Below are 22,992 nucleotides of genomic sequence, written 5' to 3'. Positions count from 1 at the left end.
ATAAGTTTCTGCAGCCTCTTTAGTGTTATAGCGGTGACATATGCAATAACATGACCCCGGAGTACTGACTTGGATGCAGCTCAAAACAAATGTATGTCCTCTGTATGTTGGATATTGTCAGCTGCATAATTTAAAAAGCGATGCTCCAAAGTCTGGTGAGTTTACTAAATAAGACGGAATCCACCAATTAAAGGAGAGCCATCTATGGGATGAGAGCGTCAGTGAGAAGCATGTCGGCACATGGTCCGGGATAGCAACATTTTCTATCTTTGAACAATGTACTCTGGACATATGTGTATTTTATTATATAATTTTTGATGACACTAAACAGAACATTGAATGCACTGTCCATATTATTTGGGCTATTGCAGATCTTGTTACACCAGGAGTATTCTCCATAACATTGGCTTTACAGAGGATACCGGCAGGATGTCAGGGATGAAGTTCCCTTTTTATTAGTCCATCCTTGGAAAGAACATATGCGGCGGGATGCGATGGAGTCTGAGATTTCCAGAGGTGCGGGATTCCAGACGATCTTTTTTTTAAAGGGGCAATACCTTACAATGCAAAACCACGCCTTGTGATTGTGCCTTTACAAAAACGTCTGAGATCATCCAGCATCCTGCACCTCCAGCAATCCTGGACTCCATCACATCCCACCGATGGAGTTCTAGCAATAGGTAGATCTACACTGTCATGTGGTATTCCATAAATTTCATATGGGCACCACTAACACCAATAAGACACAACTTATGTGTTATTTCATCTCCACTTTATTGAGACTTTTTATGAAAATAACATTTTATAATAATTACATTTACACTTTATTAATGTTTGATACAAAGTTTCATCCTTTTTTCTATATCTACGTAGTTTGCACAGCGCCAGTAACATGTAACAAATTGCCAGTACTATATTGTTTGTAAAGTATTAATAAAAAAATGCAATCATAAAAATAATGGTAAAATTGTACATGAGCATAGTGTGATGGGCTTGTTAAATCTTTGTACATATCTCAAATCTATTTATACATTATAATTAGGGCTTTTTTTATATACAAATGAAACAAATATTTTTCTAAACTCCTTATAACTTTTCCATTCCCTTTATTAATTAGGCTGCGTCTGCTGATGTCCATTTATGTTTAAGCCAACTCTAGAATATCCTCTCTAGAAATATTGAGTTGATTTTTTGCAAAACAATTCCCACACTCAGAGCAGGGAAATTGCGTTTAATGTGTGTGACTTCTTTCATGTACAGCAAGATGTGATTTGTAAGTAAAACATTTTCCACACTCAGAACATGGAAATAGCTTCTCACCTGTGTGACTTCTTTCATGTACAGCAAGATGTGATTTGTAAGTAAAACATTCCCCACACTCAGAACATGGAAATGGTTTCTCACCTGTGTGACTTCTCTCATGTATAACAAGATGTGATTTGCGTGCAAAACACTTCCCACACTCAGAACATGGAAATGGTTTCTCACCTGTGTGACTTCTCTCATGTATAACAAGCTGTGATTTGCGTGTAAAACATTTCCCACACACAGAACATGGAAATGGTTTCTCACCTGTGTGACTTCTCTCATGTATAACAAGCTGTGATTTGTGTGCAAAACCTTTCCCACACTCAGAGCATGGAAATGTCCATTCACCTGTGTGAGTTCTCTGATGTTTAACAAGAGCTGATTTGCAATTAAAACATTTCCCACACTCAGAACATGGAAATGGTTTCTCACCTGTGTGACTTCTCTCATGTATAACAAGACCTGATTTGTGATTAAAACATTTCCCACACTCAGAACATGGAAATGGTTTCTCACCTGTGTGACGTCTCTCGTGTATAACAAGATATGATTTGCATGTAAAACATTTCCCACACACAGAACATGGAAATGGTTTCTCACCTGTGTGACTTCTCTCATGTATAATAAGCTGTGATATGTGTGCAAAAGATTTCCCACACTCAGAGCATGGAAATGTCCATTCACCTGTGTGAGTTCTCTGATGTTTAACAAGAGCTGATTTGCAATTAAAACATTTCCCACACTCAGAACATGGAAATGGTTTCTCACCGGTGTGAATTCTCCCATGTATAACAAGATCTGATTTGTTATTAAAACATTTCCCACACTCAGAACATGGAAAGGGTTTTTCACCTGTGTGACTTCTCTCATGTACAACAAGATATGATTTGCGTGTAAAACATTTCCCACACTCAGAACATGGAAATGGTGTCTCACCAGTGTGACTTCTCTCATGTATAACAAGATCTGATTTGTAATTAAAACATTTCCCACACTCAGAACATGGAAAGGGGTTTTCACCTGTGTGACTTCTATAATGATTAACAAGAGTTGATTTGTAAGTAAAACATTTCCCACACTCAGAACATGGAAATGGTTTCTCACCTGTGTGACTTCTCTCATGTATAACAAGATCTGATCTGTAATTAAAACATTTCCCACACTCAGAACATGGAAATGGTTTCTCACCTGTGTGACTTCTCTCATGTATAACAAGCTGTGATTTGTGTGCAAAACCTTTCCCACACTCAGAACATGGAAATGTCCATTCACCTGTGTGAGTTCTCTGATGTTTAACAAGAGCTGATTTGCAATGAAAACACTTCCCACACTCAGAACATGGAAATGGTTTCTCACCTGTGTGACTTCTCTCATGTATAACAAGATCTGATTTGTGATTAAAACATTTCCCACACTCAGAACATGGAAATGGTTTCTCACCTGTGTGACTTCTCTCGTGTATAACAAGATATGATTTGCGTGCAAAACATTTCCCACACACAGAACATGGAAATGGTTTCTCACCTGTGTGACTTCTCTCATGTATAATACGCTGTGATATGTGTACAAAACATTTCCCACACTCAGAACATGGAAATGTCCTCTCACCTGTGTGACTTCTATAATGACTAACAAGAGCTGATTTGTAAGTAAAACATTTCCCACACTCAGAACATGGAAATGGTTTCTCACCTGTGTGAATTCTCTCATGTATAACAAGATCTGATTTGCGTGTAAAACATTTCCCACACTCAGAACATGGAAATGGTTTCTCACCTGTGTGAATTCTCTCGTGTATAACAAGCTGTGATTTGAGTTTAAAACATTTCCCACATTCAGAGCAGGAAAATGGCCTCTCACCTGTGTGACTTTTCTCATGTTTAACAAGATGTGATTTCTGAGAAAAACATGGAAATGAACTCTCACCTGTCTTAGGTGGCTGATGAGTAATAAGCTTCGTGCTCTGTGTAAAACATCTGTCCTGTACAGTACTGGAAAATATTGTATCTACTCTAAGAGATGTGATGGACAGACCAATATCTGAGGTATCAGGATGACATTCCTCTTGGTTAGAGGTAAGAGATGATATATCTGCACTTTGAGGCTCTGGATGTAGTATTGGGATCACATCGTTTTCCAGAGAATCTCGCATGATATCTTTAGCTTCAATTTCACAATCTCGCGATACAATGGGACGTTCAGCCAATATATTTCTTCTGGTACATTCACCTACAGGTAAAAAAAAAATGTATGTATGTGTGTGTATATATATATATATATATATATATATATATAGATAGAGAGAGAGAGATACATATATAGTAGTAGAGATCCCCGTGAAGAAGTCCAGACTTTGACGGACAAAACGCGTTGGGACTGTTTTGCTGTTGAACTCCTCTAATGGACAGATAAGCGTTTGAATTTTTAATTTCCTGTACGCATGTCTTTTTTCTATTTTATACCCATTGGGACTATCTGCTGCGGTGTCCCTTTTTAGATGGATAGATAAGCTTCTTTAAACATTTGATCTTGTACGTGTGTTGTCCAGCCATTGTAAGTCTTTGTATATTTAATTGTTACTATTTTTAATGTCCGGGCTATTAATGATGTCTATTTGGGAATAAGCATGTTCCCTAATTTACTGCCCTTCAGATGCAAATGATCTTATTTGATTGTGAGAACGGTACACACTATGTTCTGTTGTGTTTCTCTCTCTACATGTTAATCCAAAATTGAGGAACACTTGTTGGAAGTTCTGTTACAACCAGATAAGTGTTCTTGGTTATAATTTCACCCACCTGGCTATTTCCTGTATAATTCATTGTTACACTCAGAAGCGCTTATTTTCTCTACTACCATTTTTTGTCTATGTGTACACCATACACAATATTTTGTATTATGAGCTGCTACTCTTAAAGGGGGAAAAGAGTGTTATTTTAATATTACTCCATCACTACACTTTTGTACTAAAGCGCCTAGGTTTCTGCTATTCTATAATAAGATTTTACTTACCGGTAAATCTATTTCTCGTAGTCCATAGTGGATGCTGGGGACTCCGTAAGGACCAAGGGGAATAGACGGGCTCAGCAGGAGCACTCTAAAGAAAGATTTAGTACTATCTGGTGTGCACTGGCTCCTCCCTCTATGACCCTCCTCCAGACCTCAGTTAAGGAAACTGTGCCCGGAAGAGCTGACATTACAAGGAAAGGATTTTTGGAATCCAGGGTAAGACTCATACCAGCCACACCAATCACACCGTATAACTTGTGATAAACTTACCCAGTTAACAGTATGAACAACAACAGAGCATCAGATAAACCTGATGCAACCATAAAATAACCCTTAGTTAAGCAATAACTATACACAAGTATTGCAGAAGAAGTCCGCATTTGGGACGGGCGCGCAGCATCCACTATGGACTATGAGAAATAGATTTACCGGTGAGTAAAATCTTATTTTCTTTAATGTCCTAGTGGATGCTGGGGACTCCGTAAGGACCATGGGGATTATACCAAAGCTCCCAAACCGGGCGGGAGAGTGCGGATGACTCTGCAGCACCGAATGGGCAAACACAAGGTCCTCCTCAGCTGGGGTATCCAACTTGTAGAATTTAGCAAATGTGTTTGAACCTGACCAAGTAGCAGCTCGGCAAAGCTGTAATGCCGAGACCCCACGGGCAGCCGCCCAAGAAGAGCCCACCTTCCTCGTGGAATGGGCTTTCACTGATTTGGATGTGGCAACCCAGCCGTAGAATGAGCCTGTTGAACCGTGTTACAGATCCAGCGAGCGATAGTTTGCTTTGAAGCAGGAGCACCCAGCTTGTTGGATGCATACAGGATAAACAGCGAGTCTTCCTGACTCCAGCCGTTCTGGTTACATAAATCTTCAAAGCCCGGACTACGTCCAGCAACATGGAATCCTCCAAGTCCCGAGTAGCCGCAGGCGCCACAATAGGTTGGTTCAAATGAAAAGATGACACCACCTTTGGCAGAAATCGCGAACGAGTCCGCAATTCTGCCCTGTCCATATGGAAAACCAGATAGGGGCTTTTACATGACAAAGCCGCCAATTCTGACACATGCCTAGCCGAAGCTAAGGCCAACAGCATGACCACTTTCCACGTGAGATACTTTAGCTCCACGGTTTTACTTGGCTCAAACCAGTGGGATTTCAGGATACTGAACCCAAGGTGCCACTGGTGGCACAAAAGGGGGCTGAATATGCAGCACTCCCTTAACAAACGTCTGAACCTCCGGCAGTGAAGCCAGTTCTTTTTGAAAGAAAATGGATAGGGCCGAAATCTGGACCTTAATGGACCCTAATTTTAGGCCATAGTCACTCCTGACAGTAGGAAGTGCAGGAATCGACCCAGCTGGAATTCCTCTGTAGGGGCCTTCCTGGCCTCACACCAAGCAACATTTTTTCGCCATATACGGTGATAATGCTTTGCTGTTACGTCCTACCTAGCCTTTATCAGCATAGGAATAACTTCATCCGGAATGCCTTTTTCCGCTAGGAGACGGCGTTCAACCACCATGCCGTCAAACGCAGCCACGGTAAGTCTTGGAACAGACAGGGCCCTTGTTGCAACAGGTCCTGTCCGAGAGGCAGAGGCCATGGGTACTCTGTGAGCATTTCTTGCAGTTCCGGGTACCAAGTCCTTCTTGGCCAATCCGGAACAATGAGTATTGTTCTTACTCCTCTTTTTCTTACGATTCTCAGCACCTTGGGTATGAGAGGAAGAGGAGGAAACACATAGACCGACTGGAACACCCACGGTGTTACTAGTGCGTCCACAGTTATCGCCTGAGGGTCTCTTGACCTGGCGCAATACCTTTGTAGCTTTTTGTTGAGACTGGATGCCATCATGTCCACCTGTGGCAGCTCACATCGATTTGTGATCTGAGTGAAGACTTCGTGATGAAGTCCCCACTCTCCCGGGTGGAGGTCGTGTCTGCTGAGGAAGTCTGCTTCCCAGTTGTCCACTCCCGGAATGAACACTGCTGACAGCGCTTGCACGTGATTCTCCGCCCAACGAAGAATCCTGGTGATTTCCGCCATTGCCACTCTGCTTCTTGTGCCGCCCTGGCGGTTTACATGGGCCACTGCACTGGTTGGTTTCGAGCAGAGGCTCCGCTTGACTCAGGGCGTGGTATATGGCCCTTAGTTCCAGGATATTGATGTGCAGACAAGTCTCCTGACTTGACCACAGCCCTTGGAAGTTTCTTCCCTGAGTGACTGCCCACAATCCTCGGAGGCTTGCGTCCGTGGTCACCAGGACCCAGTCCTGTATGCCAAACCTGCGGCCCTCGAGAAGGTGAGCACTCTGCAGCCACCACAGAAGAGACACCCTGGCCCTGGGGGAGAGGGTGATCAGCCGATGCATCTGAAGATGCGATCCGGACCACTTGTCCAACAGATCCCACTGAAAGATCCTGGCATGGAACCTGCCGAAGGGAATGGCTTTGTATGACGTCACCATCTTTCCCAGGACTCGCGTGCAGTGATGCACAGACACCTGTTTTGGTTTCAGGAGGTCCTTGACCAGAGTCACGAGCTCCTGAGCCTTCTCCTCCGGGAGAAATACCTTCTTCTGGTCTGTATCCAGAATCATGCCTAGGAAGGGCAGACGCTTCGTAGGAATCAGCTGCGACTTTGGAATATTCAGAATCCAGCCGTGCTCCCGCAACACTTCCTGAGAGTGTGCTACGCCGATCAGCAACTGCTCCTTGGACCTCGCCTTTATGAGGAGATCGTCCAAGTATGGGATAATTGTAACTCCTTGCTTCCGAAGGAGCCACATCATCTCCGCCATCACCTTGGTAAATATCCTCGGTGACGTGGACAGACCAAACGGCAGCGTCTGGAATTGAAAATGACAGTCCCGTACCACAAACCTGAGGTACTCTTGATGAGGCGGATAAATGGGGACATGAAAGTAAGCATCCTTGATGTCAAGAGACACCATGAAATCCCCCTCTTCAAGGCTTGCAATGACTGCTCTGAGTGATTCCATTTTGAACTTGAATTTCTTCAGATAAATGTTCAGGGATTTCAAATTCAAGATTGGTCTGACCGAACCGTCCGGTTTCGGTACCACAAACATAGTGGAATAGTAACCCGTTCCCTGTTGAAGGAGGGGAACCTTTACCACCACCTGCTGGAGATATAGTTTGTGAATGGCCGCCAACACTACCTCCCTTTCCATGGGGGAAGCTGGCAATGCCGATTTTAGGAAACGGTGAGGGGGCGTCACCTCGAATTCCAGCTTGTATCCCCGAGACACAATTTGTATAGCCCAAGGATCCACCCGTGAGCGAACCCACTGGTGGCTGAACTTTCGGAGATGCGCCCCCACCGCTCCTGGCTCCGCCTGTGGAGCCCCAGCGTCATGCGGTGGATTTAGTGGAAGCCGGGGAGGACTTTTGTTCCTGGGAACAAGCTGCGTGGTGCAGCTTTTTTCCCTTACCCCTGCCTCTGGCAAGAAAGGATGCACCTCTGACTTTCTTGCTTATTTTGAGAACGAAAAGACTGCATCTGGTAATACGGTGCTTTCTTTGGTTGTGAGGGAACATAAGGCAAGAAATTTGACTTCCCAGCTGTAGCTGTGGAAACGAGGTCCGAGAGACCGTCCCCAAACAATTCCTCACCCTTATAAGGCAAAATCTCCTTGTGTTTTTTAGAGTCGGCATCCCCTGTCCATTGCAGAGTACATAAGACCCTCCTAGCAGAAATGGACATTGCGTTTATTCTAGAGCCCAGCAGGCAAATGTCCCTCTGGGCATCCCGCATATATAGGACAGCGTCTTTGATATGTCCCAGGGTCAGTAGAACAGTGTCCCTGTCCAGGGTATCTATCTCCTCCGAGAGATTATCAGTCCATGCTGCTACCGCACTACACATCCAGGCCGAAGCAATTGCTGGCCTCAGTAGAGTACCAAAATGTGTATATACAGACTTCAGGATAGCTTCCTGCTTTCTATCCGCAGGATCCTTTAGGGCGGCCGTATCCTGAGACGGCAGGGCCACCCTCTTACGTGTCAACGCCTTGTCTACCCTAGGGGAGGATTCCCAGCGTAACCTGTCCGTTGGCGGGAAAGGATACGTCATCAGTAATCTCTTGGAAATTATTACCTTCCTATCAGGGGAATCCCACGCTTTCTCACATAATTCATTCAATTCATGTGAAGGGGGAAAAGTCACTTCTTGCTTTTTCTCCCCATACATATAAACCCTCTTGTCAGGGACAGGGTTTTCCTCTGAAATGTGCAATACATCCTTCATTACTATAATCATGTAGCGGATGGCCTTTGTCATTTTAGGCTGCAACTTTGTATCATTGTCATCGACACTGGAGTCAGACTCCGTGTCGGCATCTGTGTCAACCATCTGGGATAGTGGGCGCTTATGAGACCCTGACGGCCTCTGAGCTGCAGGACCAGACATGGGTTGAGACCCTGACTGTCCCAAGGCTTCAGCTTTATCCAACCTTGTATGCAAGGAGCTTACATTATCATTTAACACCTTCCACATATCCATCCAATCAGGTGTCGGCACCGTCGGCTGCGACACCACATTCATCTGCACTTGTTCCGCCTCCACGTATCCTTCCTCATCAAACATGTCGACACTGACGTACCGACACACCGCACACACACACAGGGAATGCTCTGACTGAGGACAGGACCCCACAAAGGCTTTTGGGGAGACAGAGAGAGAGTATGCCAGCACACACCCCAGCGCTATATAACCCAGGAATTACAAAGTAACTTAGTGCCTACCCAGTAGCTGCTGTTTGTGGTAATTTGCACCTAAATTTATGTGCCCCCCCTCTCTTTTTTACCCGTTTGGCACCTGGATACTGCAGGGGAGAGCCTGGGGAGTTTCTTTCCAGCGGAGCTGTGAAGAGAAAATGGCGCTGGTGTGCTGAGGAAGAAGGGCCCGCCCCCTCAGCGGCGGGCTTCTGTCCCGCTTCTATGTATAAAAAATGGCGGGGGCTCGTACATATATTAGTGATGAACGGGTTCGGTTTTACTCGGTTCTCAAAACGGCATCTTATTGGTTCACGGATGTCATGTGTTTTGGATAGACAATAAGATGCCGTGTTTAGAACCGAGTAAAACCGAACCCGCTCATCACTAACATATATACAGTGCCTGCTGCCCAGGGCGCCCCCCCCTGTGCCCTGCACCCTACAGTGACCGGAGTGTGTGGTGTGCTGTGGGAGCAATGGCGCACAGCTGCAGCACTGTCTTAAATGAAGACAGGAGTCTTCTGCCGCCGATTTCGATGTCTTCATGCTTCTGTACTTCTGGCTCTGCGAGGGGGAGGGCGGCGCGGCTCCGGGAACGGACGATCAAGGTTAGGTACCTGTGTTCGATCCCTCTGGAGCTAATGGTGTCCAGTAGCCTAAGAAGCGCAACCTAGCCGCAGTTAGTAGGTTTGCTTCTCTCCCCTCAGTCCCACGTAGCAGAGAGCCTGTTGCCAGCAGAAGCTCTCTGAAAATAAAAAACCTAAACTAAAATACTTTCTTTTTTAGTAAGCTCAGGAGAGCCCACTAAAGGCACCCAGCTCTGGCCGGGCACAGATTCTAACTGAGGTCTGGAGGAGGGGCATAGAGGGAGGAGCCAGTGCACACTAGATAGTACTAAATCTTTCTTTAGAGTGCCCAGTCTCCTGCGGAGCCCGTCTATTCCCCCATGGTCCTTACGGAGTCCCCAGCATCCACTAGCACGTTAGAGAAATATATATATATGTGTGTGTGTGTATATATCATGTTCCAGCTTCTATTCGTGGTGGAGATAGAGGCAAAAGGCTTATTCAGCTAGATTTTTAGGTTGGACACACTGTCCCCGAGAGGGTTAAATGAACAGCATGGACTGCATAGTTTCTTGTAGTTCATGCATGATGATAACATGAAATTATAGCTAGTGGCTAATTAAAGTTTGGTGCTTGGTGAAAGTTATCCATATATAAAAGGATATTTGTTAAAAAATGTTTATGATGATCCTTTTTAAAAAAAAAAAAATATATATATATATATAAAAGCAAATTATGTTACTGGAAGAGCTACTCGGCAGCCATAACTAGGGGGTTAAAGCCTCTTCCCCATGATATACAGGTAAAAGTTCACACCCCAGAAGGTCTATCCCTGATCTGATCTCTCTACCATCCTTGTCTGAAGTGAATTCTACACCTGTTTCTACAAAATATAAAACACATAGAAGAGAGGGATATATGGGGCTACCATGGAGTTCTTCAGAGTAACAAAATTCTCAGGCAACATAATTTGTTTCTCTTTCAGACTCCATGACTAATGAGATGTACCAAAGCAGGTTCTATATTGGGGAAGCATGTGAAATAATTATTCACTGAAGAAGACCTGTGTTATGCACATTCTTGCACCATAATGTGAAGGATTTTCTTTCCACATTGTGTGCCTATGGAATTGGTGAAATACAAGAGGTGTTTGTAGAGTGAAGACAACTGCAGCCTTGCATAAGTCCCCTGTAGGTGCCGGTGCTAAGAAATTTTGACAGCCCCAACTGAAAGCGACTTGAAGATTTACAAGACTACCAGGTCTTTCCTCTTATTGTTATGGAACTCCAGCACAGTTGTATGAGCCTCCTAGAGCCTCTGTGAGGGTCTTCTGCCTGTAACATCCCCCTCTGTTCCCTTAGTGTTTTATGCACACACCAGTACTTAGGATGCCACCAGGTCTTAAACTTCAGGCAGGATGGGATTACACAATTGGATGGAGACCACAGAATAATTTATAGTAATAACGCTAGGCAGACTGATAGCCAACAAGGGAAGGGCACACGCTGGGTAACTGGCAGGATACGGGTCACAGCAGCAGCATGGGGGACAATATATGTGGTTAGGCAACGGAGCACAGTGCAGCTAGGTAGGGAGGCTAGCAGGTTGAGCTGTGGTAGAGAAGCACAAAAGGAAACAAATGGCAAAGGCAATAACTAAGGATAATAAAGAATTAGCAGGAACTATGTTCAGGCATGGCAGAGAATCCAAGCACTGGAACAGTATCAGAGCACAGGATTCTGGGACACAGACCAGCAACTTACACTATGGTATAAGCTACAACCGGCAGGTTAGAGCAGGGCTGGCTGCCTTCTAACAAAAAGTAGCACCAATCAGAACCAGATGTAGTTAAAATGCTGGCTGTCGGGATCTTAGTGCTCAGAAGACCGGCGCCGGAATCCAACAGCAGTGGAATCTCGACGCCCTGAATCCCGACCAATGCCTGGTATTCCCCACCAACCGAGTGGGAATAGAACCGAAGAGGAGTGAGCCCGTGTGATGCCACACTGATGGAATTCCAGCAGCTGTGATGCAGCTGTTGGTATACTGACAGCCAGCATGCCGGCTGCCGGTAAATCATACCCAACCCATCAGACAAGCCAGAATGGGTAGGTCCACATAATTAGAAATCTCATGCAGCGTCATTGCTGCACATAGCCTAAGCATCCAGACTTTTAGGAAGCCACAGTCGCCATAGCTGTTTGGCATCCCGGTAGCCTAGCAACCAGCGGGACCTTTAGGCATTGCATCCGGATGACAAGGTGTCCCGGTTGCCTAACAACAACTGAGACTTGTCGGGGAGACAAGCCGCAGTGGTGGCTTGTAACACAAGTTTGAGCAATTGCATGTCTTCTCCACCTTTGGGAAACATATCTCAGCTTTGGCTCCCCTGGTGCTGTTATTTCCTCTATTGCTGCTGCTTGGCAATCCCTGTGATCTGTGTGTTGGAGGGAAACATATCTCGAGAATTTACGGATTGGATTTAAGCTGTACACAAAGGGCAATGCCCAAAATTGTACAGATTGTAACCATATTCAATAATAGCGTATTGCTGAAGTTGAAGAATAAATCCTACTTACGCAAACTATATCTAGACTACACAACACAAAGTGTGGAGCAACGAGCCCCAGCTTGTTCACAACTGTACATAAAATAATAAGTGTGACAGAGAGACTAGCAAGTCCTGGATTGCTCACAAATTGTACAGAAATGCCACAGTAGAAATAATTCTAGGTTCACAAGCATTCCACATGAGCAATAGGTACTATGAAGCAAAAAGTGCCCCGGCTTTACAACAAATGAGTGTGATAAATAGAGTAGCAAGCCTAACACTTAATGTGCTCAGTAGATGCTGACACGCTATAACACATGAGGCAGTGAGCCCCAATTCATTCACAGCTGACATAGATATCTGAGGCCCAGTTTATTCACAGCTTATGCTGTTAGCTGCCAATTCTCTGGGTAGAAATTCAAAAGAAAAAGCAGTTTCATGCAAGGTAATAAGAGATTCAAATTGGATTCATCAATGAATTTTTGTTATTCATTTATAAGTCCCCTGTATATTCTTCAGATGTGTTTTGTGAAATGTATACTATGTTGAAAATAACAACAGTATTTGTTTGCAGCAGCTATCAAGGGTTTGATTATTTGATATGGAATACTCTCCACTGTGCCCCTTTTTGTTTATGGGCAGTGTGGAGGGATTGCTGTTGCTTAAAGGGTTAACCTGGATGGGGAATCCAAACAGGAGGGGGGGGGGAATAGGATTTTAATTACCTACCGGTAAATCCTTTTCTCGTAGTCCGTAGAGGATGCTGGGGTCCATATTAGTTCCATGGGGTATAGACGGGTCCACCAGGAGCCATTGGCACTTTAAGAGTTTGAGAGTGTGGGCTGGCTCCTCCCTCTATGCCCCTCCTACCAGACTCAGTTTAGAAACTATGCCTGAGAAAACGGACATCTTCGAGAGAAGGAAATACACAGATAGTGGACGAGATTCATACCAGCTCACACAACAGGCAAAACCGGCCAACATGCCAGAAAACTCAGCAACAGCTGAAACAGTACTGAAACAGTAAACAACGCAGAACTTACCTAGGAACCAGGCAGTACCGAACTATAAAACCAATGCAGGAAAACGAAGCGCTGGGCGGGTGCCTAGCATCCTCTACGGACTACGAGAAAAGGATTTACCGGTAGGTAATGTAACTAAAATCCTATTTTTTCTTATGTCCAAGAGGATGCTGGGGTCCATATTAGTACCATGGGGATGTACCAAAGCTCCCAGAACGGGAGGGAGAGCGCGGAGGCTTCTGCAAAACTGCTTGACTAAACTTGAGGTCATCTGAGGCCAAAGTATTGAACTTATAAAACTTAGCAAACGTGTTCTACCAAGACCAAGCAGCTGCTCGGCAAAGCTGTATAGCCGAGACACCCTGGGCAGCCGCCCAGGAAGACCCCACTTTGTGAGTAGAATGGGCCTTTACAGATTTTGGACACACCAAGTCTGCCGAAGAATATGTATGCTGGATGGTGAAACTGATCCAGCGTGAAATTGACTGCTTAGAAGCAAGACACCCAAATTTCTTGGGACCATAGAGCACAAACAGTGAGTCAGTTTTTCTATGACGAGCGGTCCTCTTCACATAAATCTTCAAAGCCCTCACAACATCCAAGGCCTTTGAAGCAATTGAGGAGTCAGTAGCCACTGGTACCACAATAGGCTGATTGATATGAAAGACTGAAACAACCTTAGGCAGGAACTGCGGACGAGTCCGGAGTTCCGCCCTATCTTCATGGAAGATCAGATAGGGACTTTTACAGGACAATGCCCCCAATTCCAACACGCGTCGAGCAGAAGCTAAGGCCAACAAAGTGACCGCCTTCCACGTGATAAACTTGATTTCAGCCTCCTGTAGAGGCTCAAACCAATCAGATTGCAGGAACTGAAATACCATATCAAGATCCCAGGGTGCCACTGGCGCCACAAAAGGAGGCTGGATGTGCAGAACCCCTTTCAAAAAGGTCTGAACCTCAGTGAGGACAGCTAATTGTTTTTGGAAGAAAATGGACAAAGCTGAGATCTGGACCTTGATGGAGCCCAATCTCATGGCCATATCCACACTTGCTTGCAGGAAAAGGAGAAAACGTCCAAGTTGAAACTCCACCACAGGATATTTCTTGAATTCACACCAAGACACATTTTTTCCAAATGCGATGGTAATGTTTAGTCGTTACCCCCTTCCTAGCCTGTATCAGGGTAGGAATCACATCCCTCCAGATACACTTCCGAGCTAAGATCTGGCACTCAACCGCCATGCCGTCAAACGTAGCCGTGGTAAGTCTTGATAAGCGAACGGCCCCTGCAGCAGCAGATCCTCCTGAAGAGGTAAGGGCCTTGGATCTTCCAGCAGAAGATCCAGCAGATCCGCGTACCAAGGCCTCCTTGGCCAGTCCGGAGCAATGAGGATTGGGAGAACCTTTGTTCTTCTCACAAGTTGAAGAACTTTTGGAATCAGAGGAAGTGGAGGGAATACATACACAGACGTGAACACCCATGGTGTTACCAGTGCGTCCACCGCCACTGCCTGCGGGTCTCTCAACCTGGAACAGTACCTCCACAGCTTCTTGTTGAGGCAGGAGGCCATCATGTCTATGTGAGAAACCCCCCAGCAACCATTTACCTACTCGAACACCTCCGGATGGAGGCCCCACTCTCCCGGATGGAGATCGTGTCTGCTGAGGAAGTTTGCCTCCCAGTTGTCTACTCCCGGAATGAAGATTGCTGACATCGCCACTGCGTGCCTTTCTGCCCAGAGGAGGATTCTTGATACCTCCGACACTGCATCCCTGCTCTTCGTTCCGCCTTGTCGGTTTATGTAGGTCATTGTGATCACGTTGTCCGACTGCACCTGAACAGCTCGATCCTGTAGAAGGTGTGCTGCTTGAAGAAGGCGTTTGTACATGGCCCTTAGCTCCAGGATGTTTATTGGGAGAAGGGATTCTTTTTTTTTTTATCTGAAGAAATTTTATTAGAGAAGGTTTTCGATACAGAGCATACAACAGATTAAATACAAACAAGTACAATATTACAGTAGTAGTAAGTCCGTATAATGTAAAACAGGGTAATAATGCTAGAAAGCATAAAAAAACAGAAACGAAAGGAGATTTATAGGAAAGAAGGATGAGAGAAGGGAGAGGAAAAAATAAAAATAAGACAAGGAAATTGATGCCAGACAATGTTTTAGGGAAAATATATAGAGCTTATATATATAGATATAACATAAACTAATCATTGGCCAGCTAATAGGTTCATGTATATGGTCTATCTTGTAACATTCAGTACTGCCAGTACTATATCTAGAGGGTTCATCCCCAGTGTTTCAAAGGTTCACATAAACAGAAAGATAGAACAGTCACACAATACAAGGCAGATGTTTCGGGGAGCGATAAAGGAGGAATAATAATCAGACCAAGGTAACCATTTGAGCAGAGGGGATTGAGGAGCCAAGGAATATTTGAAACTCATAGTTTCCATTTCAAAATTACGCTGTATTGACGCAATAATTCTGGCCAAATGCGGTGGGTCTGTTCTTTTCCAAAATTGAGCTATGGCAGTCCTAGTGGCTATGAGAATGTGACCTATAACATAAGAGTGTTCAGGGGGTACAGATGGAGGGAAATAATGTAAAAAAACAATCTCAGGACGAGGAGGAAGGAGCACCTTTGTAACCTTTTCAATCAGTCCAAAAACGTCGTCCAAAGCGGCCTGATAATCGGGCATGACCAGAATATATGTATTAAAGTACCATCTAACCCACAATGTCTCCAACATAATTTAGAGGAATCAGGCCAGATCCTATGGAGTTTATCTGGTGTGTGATAGAGGCCATGAATTAGCTTAAACATCATTTCAGTGTGATTAATGCACCTAGACATTTTAAAAATATTCATAAAAATTTTGTTCCATTCATGGTCTGTCAGAGGAATATTAAATTCTGTCTCCCAACGCACTTGGATATGGAGTTTCACATCATTGTGCGGGGAGAGGAGAGTAACATACCACTGGGATATACCGCCTTTGTGGCTTACGGAGGAAAACTTAGCCAAGATATATGGAGGAGGAGTAGGGGAGGAGTGAGGATCAGGTATGTTCGTCATTATCCAATGTCGAATGCGTAGATATTTATAGAAGTCCTTCGATGGTATTGAGTATTGGGATTGTAACTGTTGGAAAGTTTTAAACCCTGAGTTATCATATAGGTCCTTGATCAGTTGAATGCCAAGCCCCCGCCAGCTCCGCAAAGAAAGATCTGGGAGCAATTTAGCAACCGCTGCAAGGGATAAATGTGAGGAGGGTAGGGAGCAGTCACCCAAAGTAGTGACCAATCTGTCCCAGATTTTAAGAGAATATATTACACTCCTCATCATTTTTGCAGAGGGGGGTCTATGAGAAGGTTTGGCCCAAAGTAGGTCTGGGAGAGGAAAGTCAGAGCATAATTGCCTTTCAATATCCACCCAGGGTTTTACAGAATCTGTCCGAAGCCAGTCCTTCAGCTGATCAAGGAGACATGCATGTTGGTAAAGTTCAAGATTAGGAAAAGCAAGACCGCCGCTACCTTTGAATCTAAACAAGCGGGTTCTAGCTATTCTGGGTTTTTTACCTTTCCAAATAAAAGTTGACATAACATCTTGTGGTTGGCACCGCCGAGCACACCGGAGCTACCGCGGCCGCCTAGACGCTCCCTTGAGGTCCCCCAAGCCTAACACCATACCCCCAGTGCCCCCCCTGCGCTGACCCCATACACCGACGGCCGCGAGGGAGTCCCGCGGGACGGGACACTGCCGGCGGCCATCTTGGGATTGGCGCCACATCAAAACCTGGCCACCAGTTTATAACTCCCTGAACGGAGAGACTGCGGAGCCAAGAGAATAATTAGGCCCCTCTGTGTGCTGCAGCCTACATCCCCTATACAATCCAGGGACCAGACCTCAAGGCAACCAGCTGGGGGCACCACAGAGGCCCGTTGACCCACCTAGACCCACCGGTGACCTGGAGGCCCTCGGACTGACCCTCTCCCGTGCTCGCCACCGGTGAAGCCGAGCGTCGCCCGCGGCCGCCACGAAGCTCCTCGTCTCACCGCCAGCACAGGGGCTCCTAACAAGACCAACGGTGACACAGCCGATATACTCCTGCACCTGATCCTCCTCGGGGTGACTCCTGGACAAAAATACACCACTCTTTCAGTCCAAGTTCCCCCACACGAAAGGTACCACCACACTCTCTAGCACCGTACCTACCCCCCTCATTGTCGTACCTACTCATCTACAATACGTGCCTGCACAATACGACAGAGGATCGCTATATCTGATCTACCGAAGATCATCCATCGCTGTGAATGTGACGTTCGAGTGCCACACGAAAGATACTACTCCACTTCAAATACGTGGTGACTGACATACCCACAAACGACGCCGTTCAGGTATCCCTCAACTCTCTAAGACGCCCACCAACCCTCATGTTCCACTGATCACATCATAACTCAACCCTCCAGTGGTTCCCTCCCTGGTAACCGGAAAGTCTCATCCTACCCCATAGATCTCAACTCACTGTGTGGTCCCTTATACCCCAAACCCACCTACCAAGGTGCAAACATGTCCAAACCTAACCCGAACACAAGAAGACGTGCGGGTACGGACATCTCTCAACACTTCACCAGAACCGACAAAGGCGACAAATCCTTCCTACCCTCTGGCCCTTCCTCTCCCAGCCTATCTTTCCCAGGTGGCGACGACCCGCTACCCTCACCCGCCCCATCGACCAAGGAAGATGTCATGGCTCTGAAGTCGCTCATAACGGACTTTAAGGAATCACTAGAAACCAAACTCGACAGAGCAGTTACTTCTATTAGGTCAGATATCTCATCCTTATCCTCCAGAACCTCCAAACTAGAAGCCAGACAAGACGTTCTACAGAAAGACCATATAGAAACGGTCAGAGATATAGACCATCTCATCCAAGATATAACGGAGCTCCGATCCAAGAACGAGGATTTGGAAAATCGCGAGAGGAGAAATAATCTCAGAATCCGCAACATCCCAGAGTCCATTATCCCGGCAGCCCTCGAAACATACCTCCAAAGGCTGTTCTCCGCCCTTCTACCAAACGCAGCTTCTCGGACCTAGGCCCCGCGATGGCGAGCCCCCGAGAGACGTCATCATGCGCTTCCTCAACTTCAAAGATAAAGAGATGGTCCTTTTCCCGACCCGGGGCAAACCACACATACTATTCGAGGACGTCAAATTACAATTCTTTCAGGACCTGGCCCCCTCCACCATACTTAAAAGGAGGGAACTCAGAGATCTAACATCAGCTCTCCGCACACAAGGTATCCGTTACCGCTGGGGATTCCCCTTCAAGCTCTTGATCGAATATAATGGAAAAACAATCGTCATCAAAGACCCGAGAGAAGGAAATGATTTCCTATCCCACTTGGAGGACTCTGACCCACTCGCTGACCAAAGTTCTAACCTACACCCACCCTGATCGCCTCAGCACCTATTACTATATGGACACTCCGTTCAACATACTGTTATAATACTCCTGTTGACTATTTTACCTGTTTTAGTTTTACATCTTGATAGTTCCATATACCTATTGAATATTGTCTGCTCATACTTATCCCCAGCCCACCTCACTAGCCCCGCTACCTAAAGACCAGCGGTTAAGGCTACCCCCTTGGGCCCACCTACATATATGCTTCACGCAGCATACTGATAACTTACACATACCATATATTCTCAGATAGGAACCAAGATGCTCAGTTCAAAGATTTAACTACTTTTTAGTTTCGTTGTCACTAATGTTGCAGTGCGATCTCCACACTTCTTGTTTGACCTTACACAACACCCTTTAACCACATATCACCCACATAAAGACTTATTCACCTCTAAGCTACTAATACCTCTTCCACACAGACCACCACTGGAGGGACGTGTTCCTTCAACCCCCCTACTTACTACACAAACCCACACTGTTGTTTTCAAACTTCTAGACCCGCCCCCCTACCTCTTCCCCTCCGTGGAGGGAGTACGTTCGTTACCCGACGCTCCTCCACTTTGGATCCTTTGATCCTACCCTCTGTGCCCGTTCCTTTTCGCTGGTCGTAAGGGACTTCTATACAGGCTCGCCCTAACTCCCCCCCCCCTTTTTTATTTTTATTTATTTATTTTTTTCCTTCTTCTTTTCTCTCTCTCCTCTCACTTTTGTTTTACTTTCTCCTCCTCCTCCCCACCTTCTACACCTCTTTCTTTCTCCTCCACCTTTCCTTTGCGTATCCCCCCCACAACCACAAAGATGCCCCTACTCCTGGCATCCTTGAACACCAAGGGTCTCAATACCCCCCAGAAGCGCTTGTCCCTGTTCCGTTCTCTTCAAACCCTAAAAGCGGGAATTGTGCTCATTCAAGAAACTCACTTCAACTCCCAGTCACACCCCTCCCTAAGCACTAAAGGCTTCCCAACAGCCTATTATTCTTTAAGCCAATCGAAACACAACGGGGTGGCCATTCTGATCCACTCCAAAATCCCATTCACACTCCATTCGACCCACAAGGACTCAGATGGCCGATATATCATTCTGACAGGTACGATCGGACACCTGGAATGCACGATCGCCACAGTCTACGCCCCCAACTCCGGGCAACCCTCCTTTTTCAATACATTTTTCTCAGACCTAAATAAATTCAGAAAAGGTTACTTAATTCTGGGAGGGGACTTCAACACTGTCCCAGACACCGACCTAGACATATCCTCTGGCCAATCCCGCCCCCATTGTGACTCACCTTCACGCTCTTTAAACAAACACATCCACGAATCTGGCCTCTTCGACGTATGGCGAGCTCTCAACCCAACTGCCAAAGACTATACCTTCTTCTCGACCCCACACCAATCATACTCCCGTATTGATCTCTTTTACTGCAGCACAATGCTCTCTCAACACGTCCTAGACTCATCTATCCTCACTAACCCTTGGTCAGATCACTCCATAATCACTGCCTCCTTCGACCTCCTTGACACCCCGACAAAACTCGCCCCAACTGGAGATTAAACGAAACGCTCTTGAAAATTCCTCAATTTCAGGAAAAAATCAAGCTAGCTCTAGAAGATTACTTTTCCTTAAACATGACTGACTCCAATTGCACCCCACTAATCTGGGAAGCTCACAAAGCCGTAATCAGGGGACACATCATCAATTATGCGTCACATAGAAATAAAGACCGCAAACAAAAAATATCATCCCTCACAGTTGAAGTCCACAATTTAGAAACACTCCATAAACAACGTCCCTCGCAACCTCTTTACTCAAAACTCACTTCAACCAGGGCTGCTTTGAACGCTATACTAGCCGAAAAAACCGAGCACTCACTCCGCTGGCTGAAACAAAAGTTCTACGAAAAAAGTAATAAAGCCGATTCACTACTAGCCGGCAGATTAAGAGCTCGAAAGGCACACACTGCTATCCTGGCCATCAAAGACGAACAAGACTCCCTACATTACAACCCAAAGACTATTAACTCTCTCTTTCGGACGTATTACGAACAGCTCTACAACTTACCAGACACCTGCTCCTCTATAGACCCGACTCACCCCACGGTTGCTGACTACTTAGCCTCCGCAGATCTACCTCGTATCGACACCAACACCACCATGGCCCTTAACAAACCCATCACCCCCGAAGAATTAGCCCTAGCCATCGGTAGTCAGAAACCATCCAAAGCCCCAGGCCCAGATGGCTACCCAATGTCATACTACAAAACTTTCCAACCTGTACTAATTCCTCACCTCACGTCACTATTCAACCTCATCTTAGACGGGTCATCTTTCCACCCTCACACTACCAAGGCCGTCATTACCGTGATCCCAAAACCTAATAAAGATCCCCAGTTCATTTCAAATTACAGACCCATATCACTTTTAAACTCAGACCTGAAAATCTTCGCCAAAGTACTAGCTAATAGACTTAACCCCATTCTCCCCTCGCTCATACACCCCGACCAAGTGGGCTTCGTTCAATCCAGACAGGCACTTGACAACACTAGGCGTGTCGTGGACATCATCGACCACATTAACCTACACAAGATCCCGTCCCTGACCCTTGCTTTAGACGCAGAGAAGGCCTTTGACAGAGTTTCCTGGCCCTTCATGCGACAGACCCTACAACATTTTGGCCTTCAGGGTAAATTCCTTCAAGCCATACAAGCCCTATACCAGAACCCCTCGGCTTCGGTTCTCTCCAACGGCCTACTATCGGACCCCCTCAAAATTTCAAATGGAACACGACAGGGATGCCCACTGTCTCCCCTCATATTCGCACTCATCATTGAACCCCTTGCAAACCACATCCGGACCAATCCCGACATCACGGGAGTCCAAGTCAACCACACTCAATACACCATTTCCCTCTTCGCCGACGACATCCTTCTGACCCTGACAAACCCAACTATCTCCCTCCGGAACCTCTTTAAAGAACTAACCACATATGGCAATCTCTCGGGTTATAAAATTAACCAGACCAAATCCGAAGCCCTCTCTTTACACATTCCCAAACTGACTAAGCTACAACTACAAAATCATTTTAATTTTTCCTGGCGCAGACGCTCGCTTAAATATCTCGGAATCTCCATCACCAAATCTTACAGTTCTCTTTACAAGGCTAACTACCCCCCTCTCATCTCATCAATTCTTACTGATATCCAACAATGGGAATCTTACTTACTCTCCTGGGTGGGACGAATTAACGCAATAAAAATGAATACCCTTCCCAAACTTCTCTACCTGTTTCAGACACTCCCAATTTCTGTGCCCTCACAGACCCTCAGCAAACTTCAGTCCTCCCTCTGTAAATTTATCTGGAACCACAAAAAGCCTAGAATCCGGCAAGATATCTTAGCTAAACATTCTCAAAACGGCGGTCTGGGTCTTCCCATCCTTCAACGCTACTACGACGCAGCCAGATTAAGTCAAATGGTTGCCTGGCATGCCCCAAAACACACTAAAAGATGGGTTGATTTATAGAGCGATTTGTCGGGACTCCAATCTATCTCCCACTCGCCTTGGCTCTCAAGCAAAATACGCACCCCACCCCACCGCACCCCCCCCCCCGCAATAGAATTGACACTTACACATTGGCGAAAACTAAACAAAAAACTAAAACTATCAAGCCACCCCTCCCCCCTGACTCCCATATGGAACAACCAGGCATTTACCCCGGGACTCTCTCGAGAAATGGCCCGCCCTTCGATCTCGGCAGGAGCCACCAGTATACACCACTTCACGGGGACCCACTCCATCAAATCATTTTCGGATCTACAATCTGCGCACAACCTACCTAACTCCCTATTCTATCAGTACCTACAAATTCGCCACTTCCTATCCTCTCTACAACTAACGTTTCCTCTACCGGCCCCCACACCTCTAGAAAGACTATGTATATACAATCCCACCAATAGAGGCACCATCTCCCTCCTCTACAAAACTGTCCTTAGTCCAACACCCCCACCTCTTGAACCACATGAGATTGCATGGGAGACAGACATGGGGTGCCACTGAGGACGAGGACTGGGACACAATCCGCACCGCAATCTTTCATTGCTCCATTAGCGTTGCCATACGAGAAAACTCATATAAAATATACACAAGATGGTACCTAGTACCGGACCGACTGCATAGAATCTACCCCGACACCTCCAACCTTTGCTGGAGAAACTGCAGCCACGTAGGTACATTCTACCATATCTGGTGGACCTGCCCTGTGATTGTTCGATACTGGGCAAAGGTCCGTAAACTTATATCACGATTAATCGA

At 45.9% G+C, this 22,992-nt stretch overlaps 1 protein-coding gene across 1 annotated transcript in view; it reads right to left on the bottom strand.

Annotated features, from left to right (window-relative positions):
- Positions 1 to 772: 772 nt before the first annotated feature.
- The window catches only part of LOC135057081 (oocyte zinc finger protein XlCOF7.1-like), a gene marked incomplete at its 5' end in the record, with an annotated part of 138,213 nt that continues 115,993 nt past the window's right edge, over positions 773 to 22,992 (bottom strand). The window contains one exon of the mRNA XM_063962979.1: positions 773 to 3,537. Within this exon, the coding sequence (XP_063819049.1) occupies positions 1,232 to 3,537 (2,306 nt within the window). The remainder of the gene's footprint in view (positions 3,538 to 22,992) is intronic.

Source organism: Pseudophryne corroboree, chromosome 3, assembly GCF_028390025.1.
Source record: "Pseudophryne corroboree isolate aPseCor3 chromosome 3, aPseCor3.hap2, whole genome shotgun sequence".
NCBI classification, from domain to species: domain Eukaryota; kingdom Metazoa; phylum Chordata; class Amphibia; order Anura; family Myobatrachidae; genus Pseudophryne; species Pseudophryne corroboree.
This window is presented reverse-complemented; position numbering and strand designations above follow the sequence as displayed.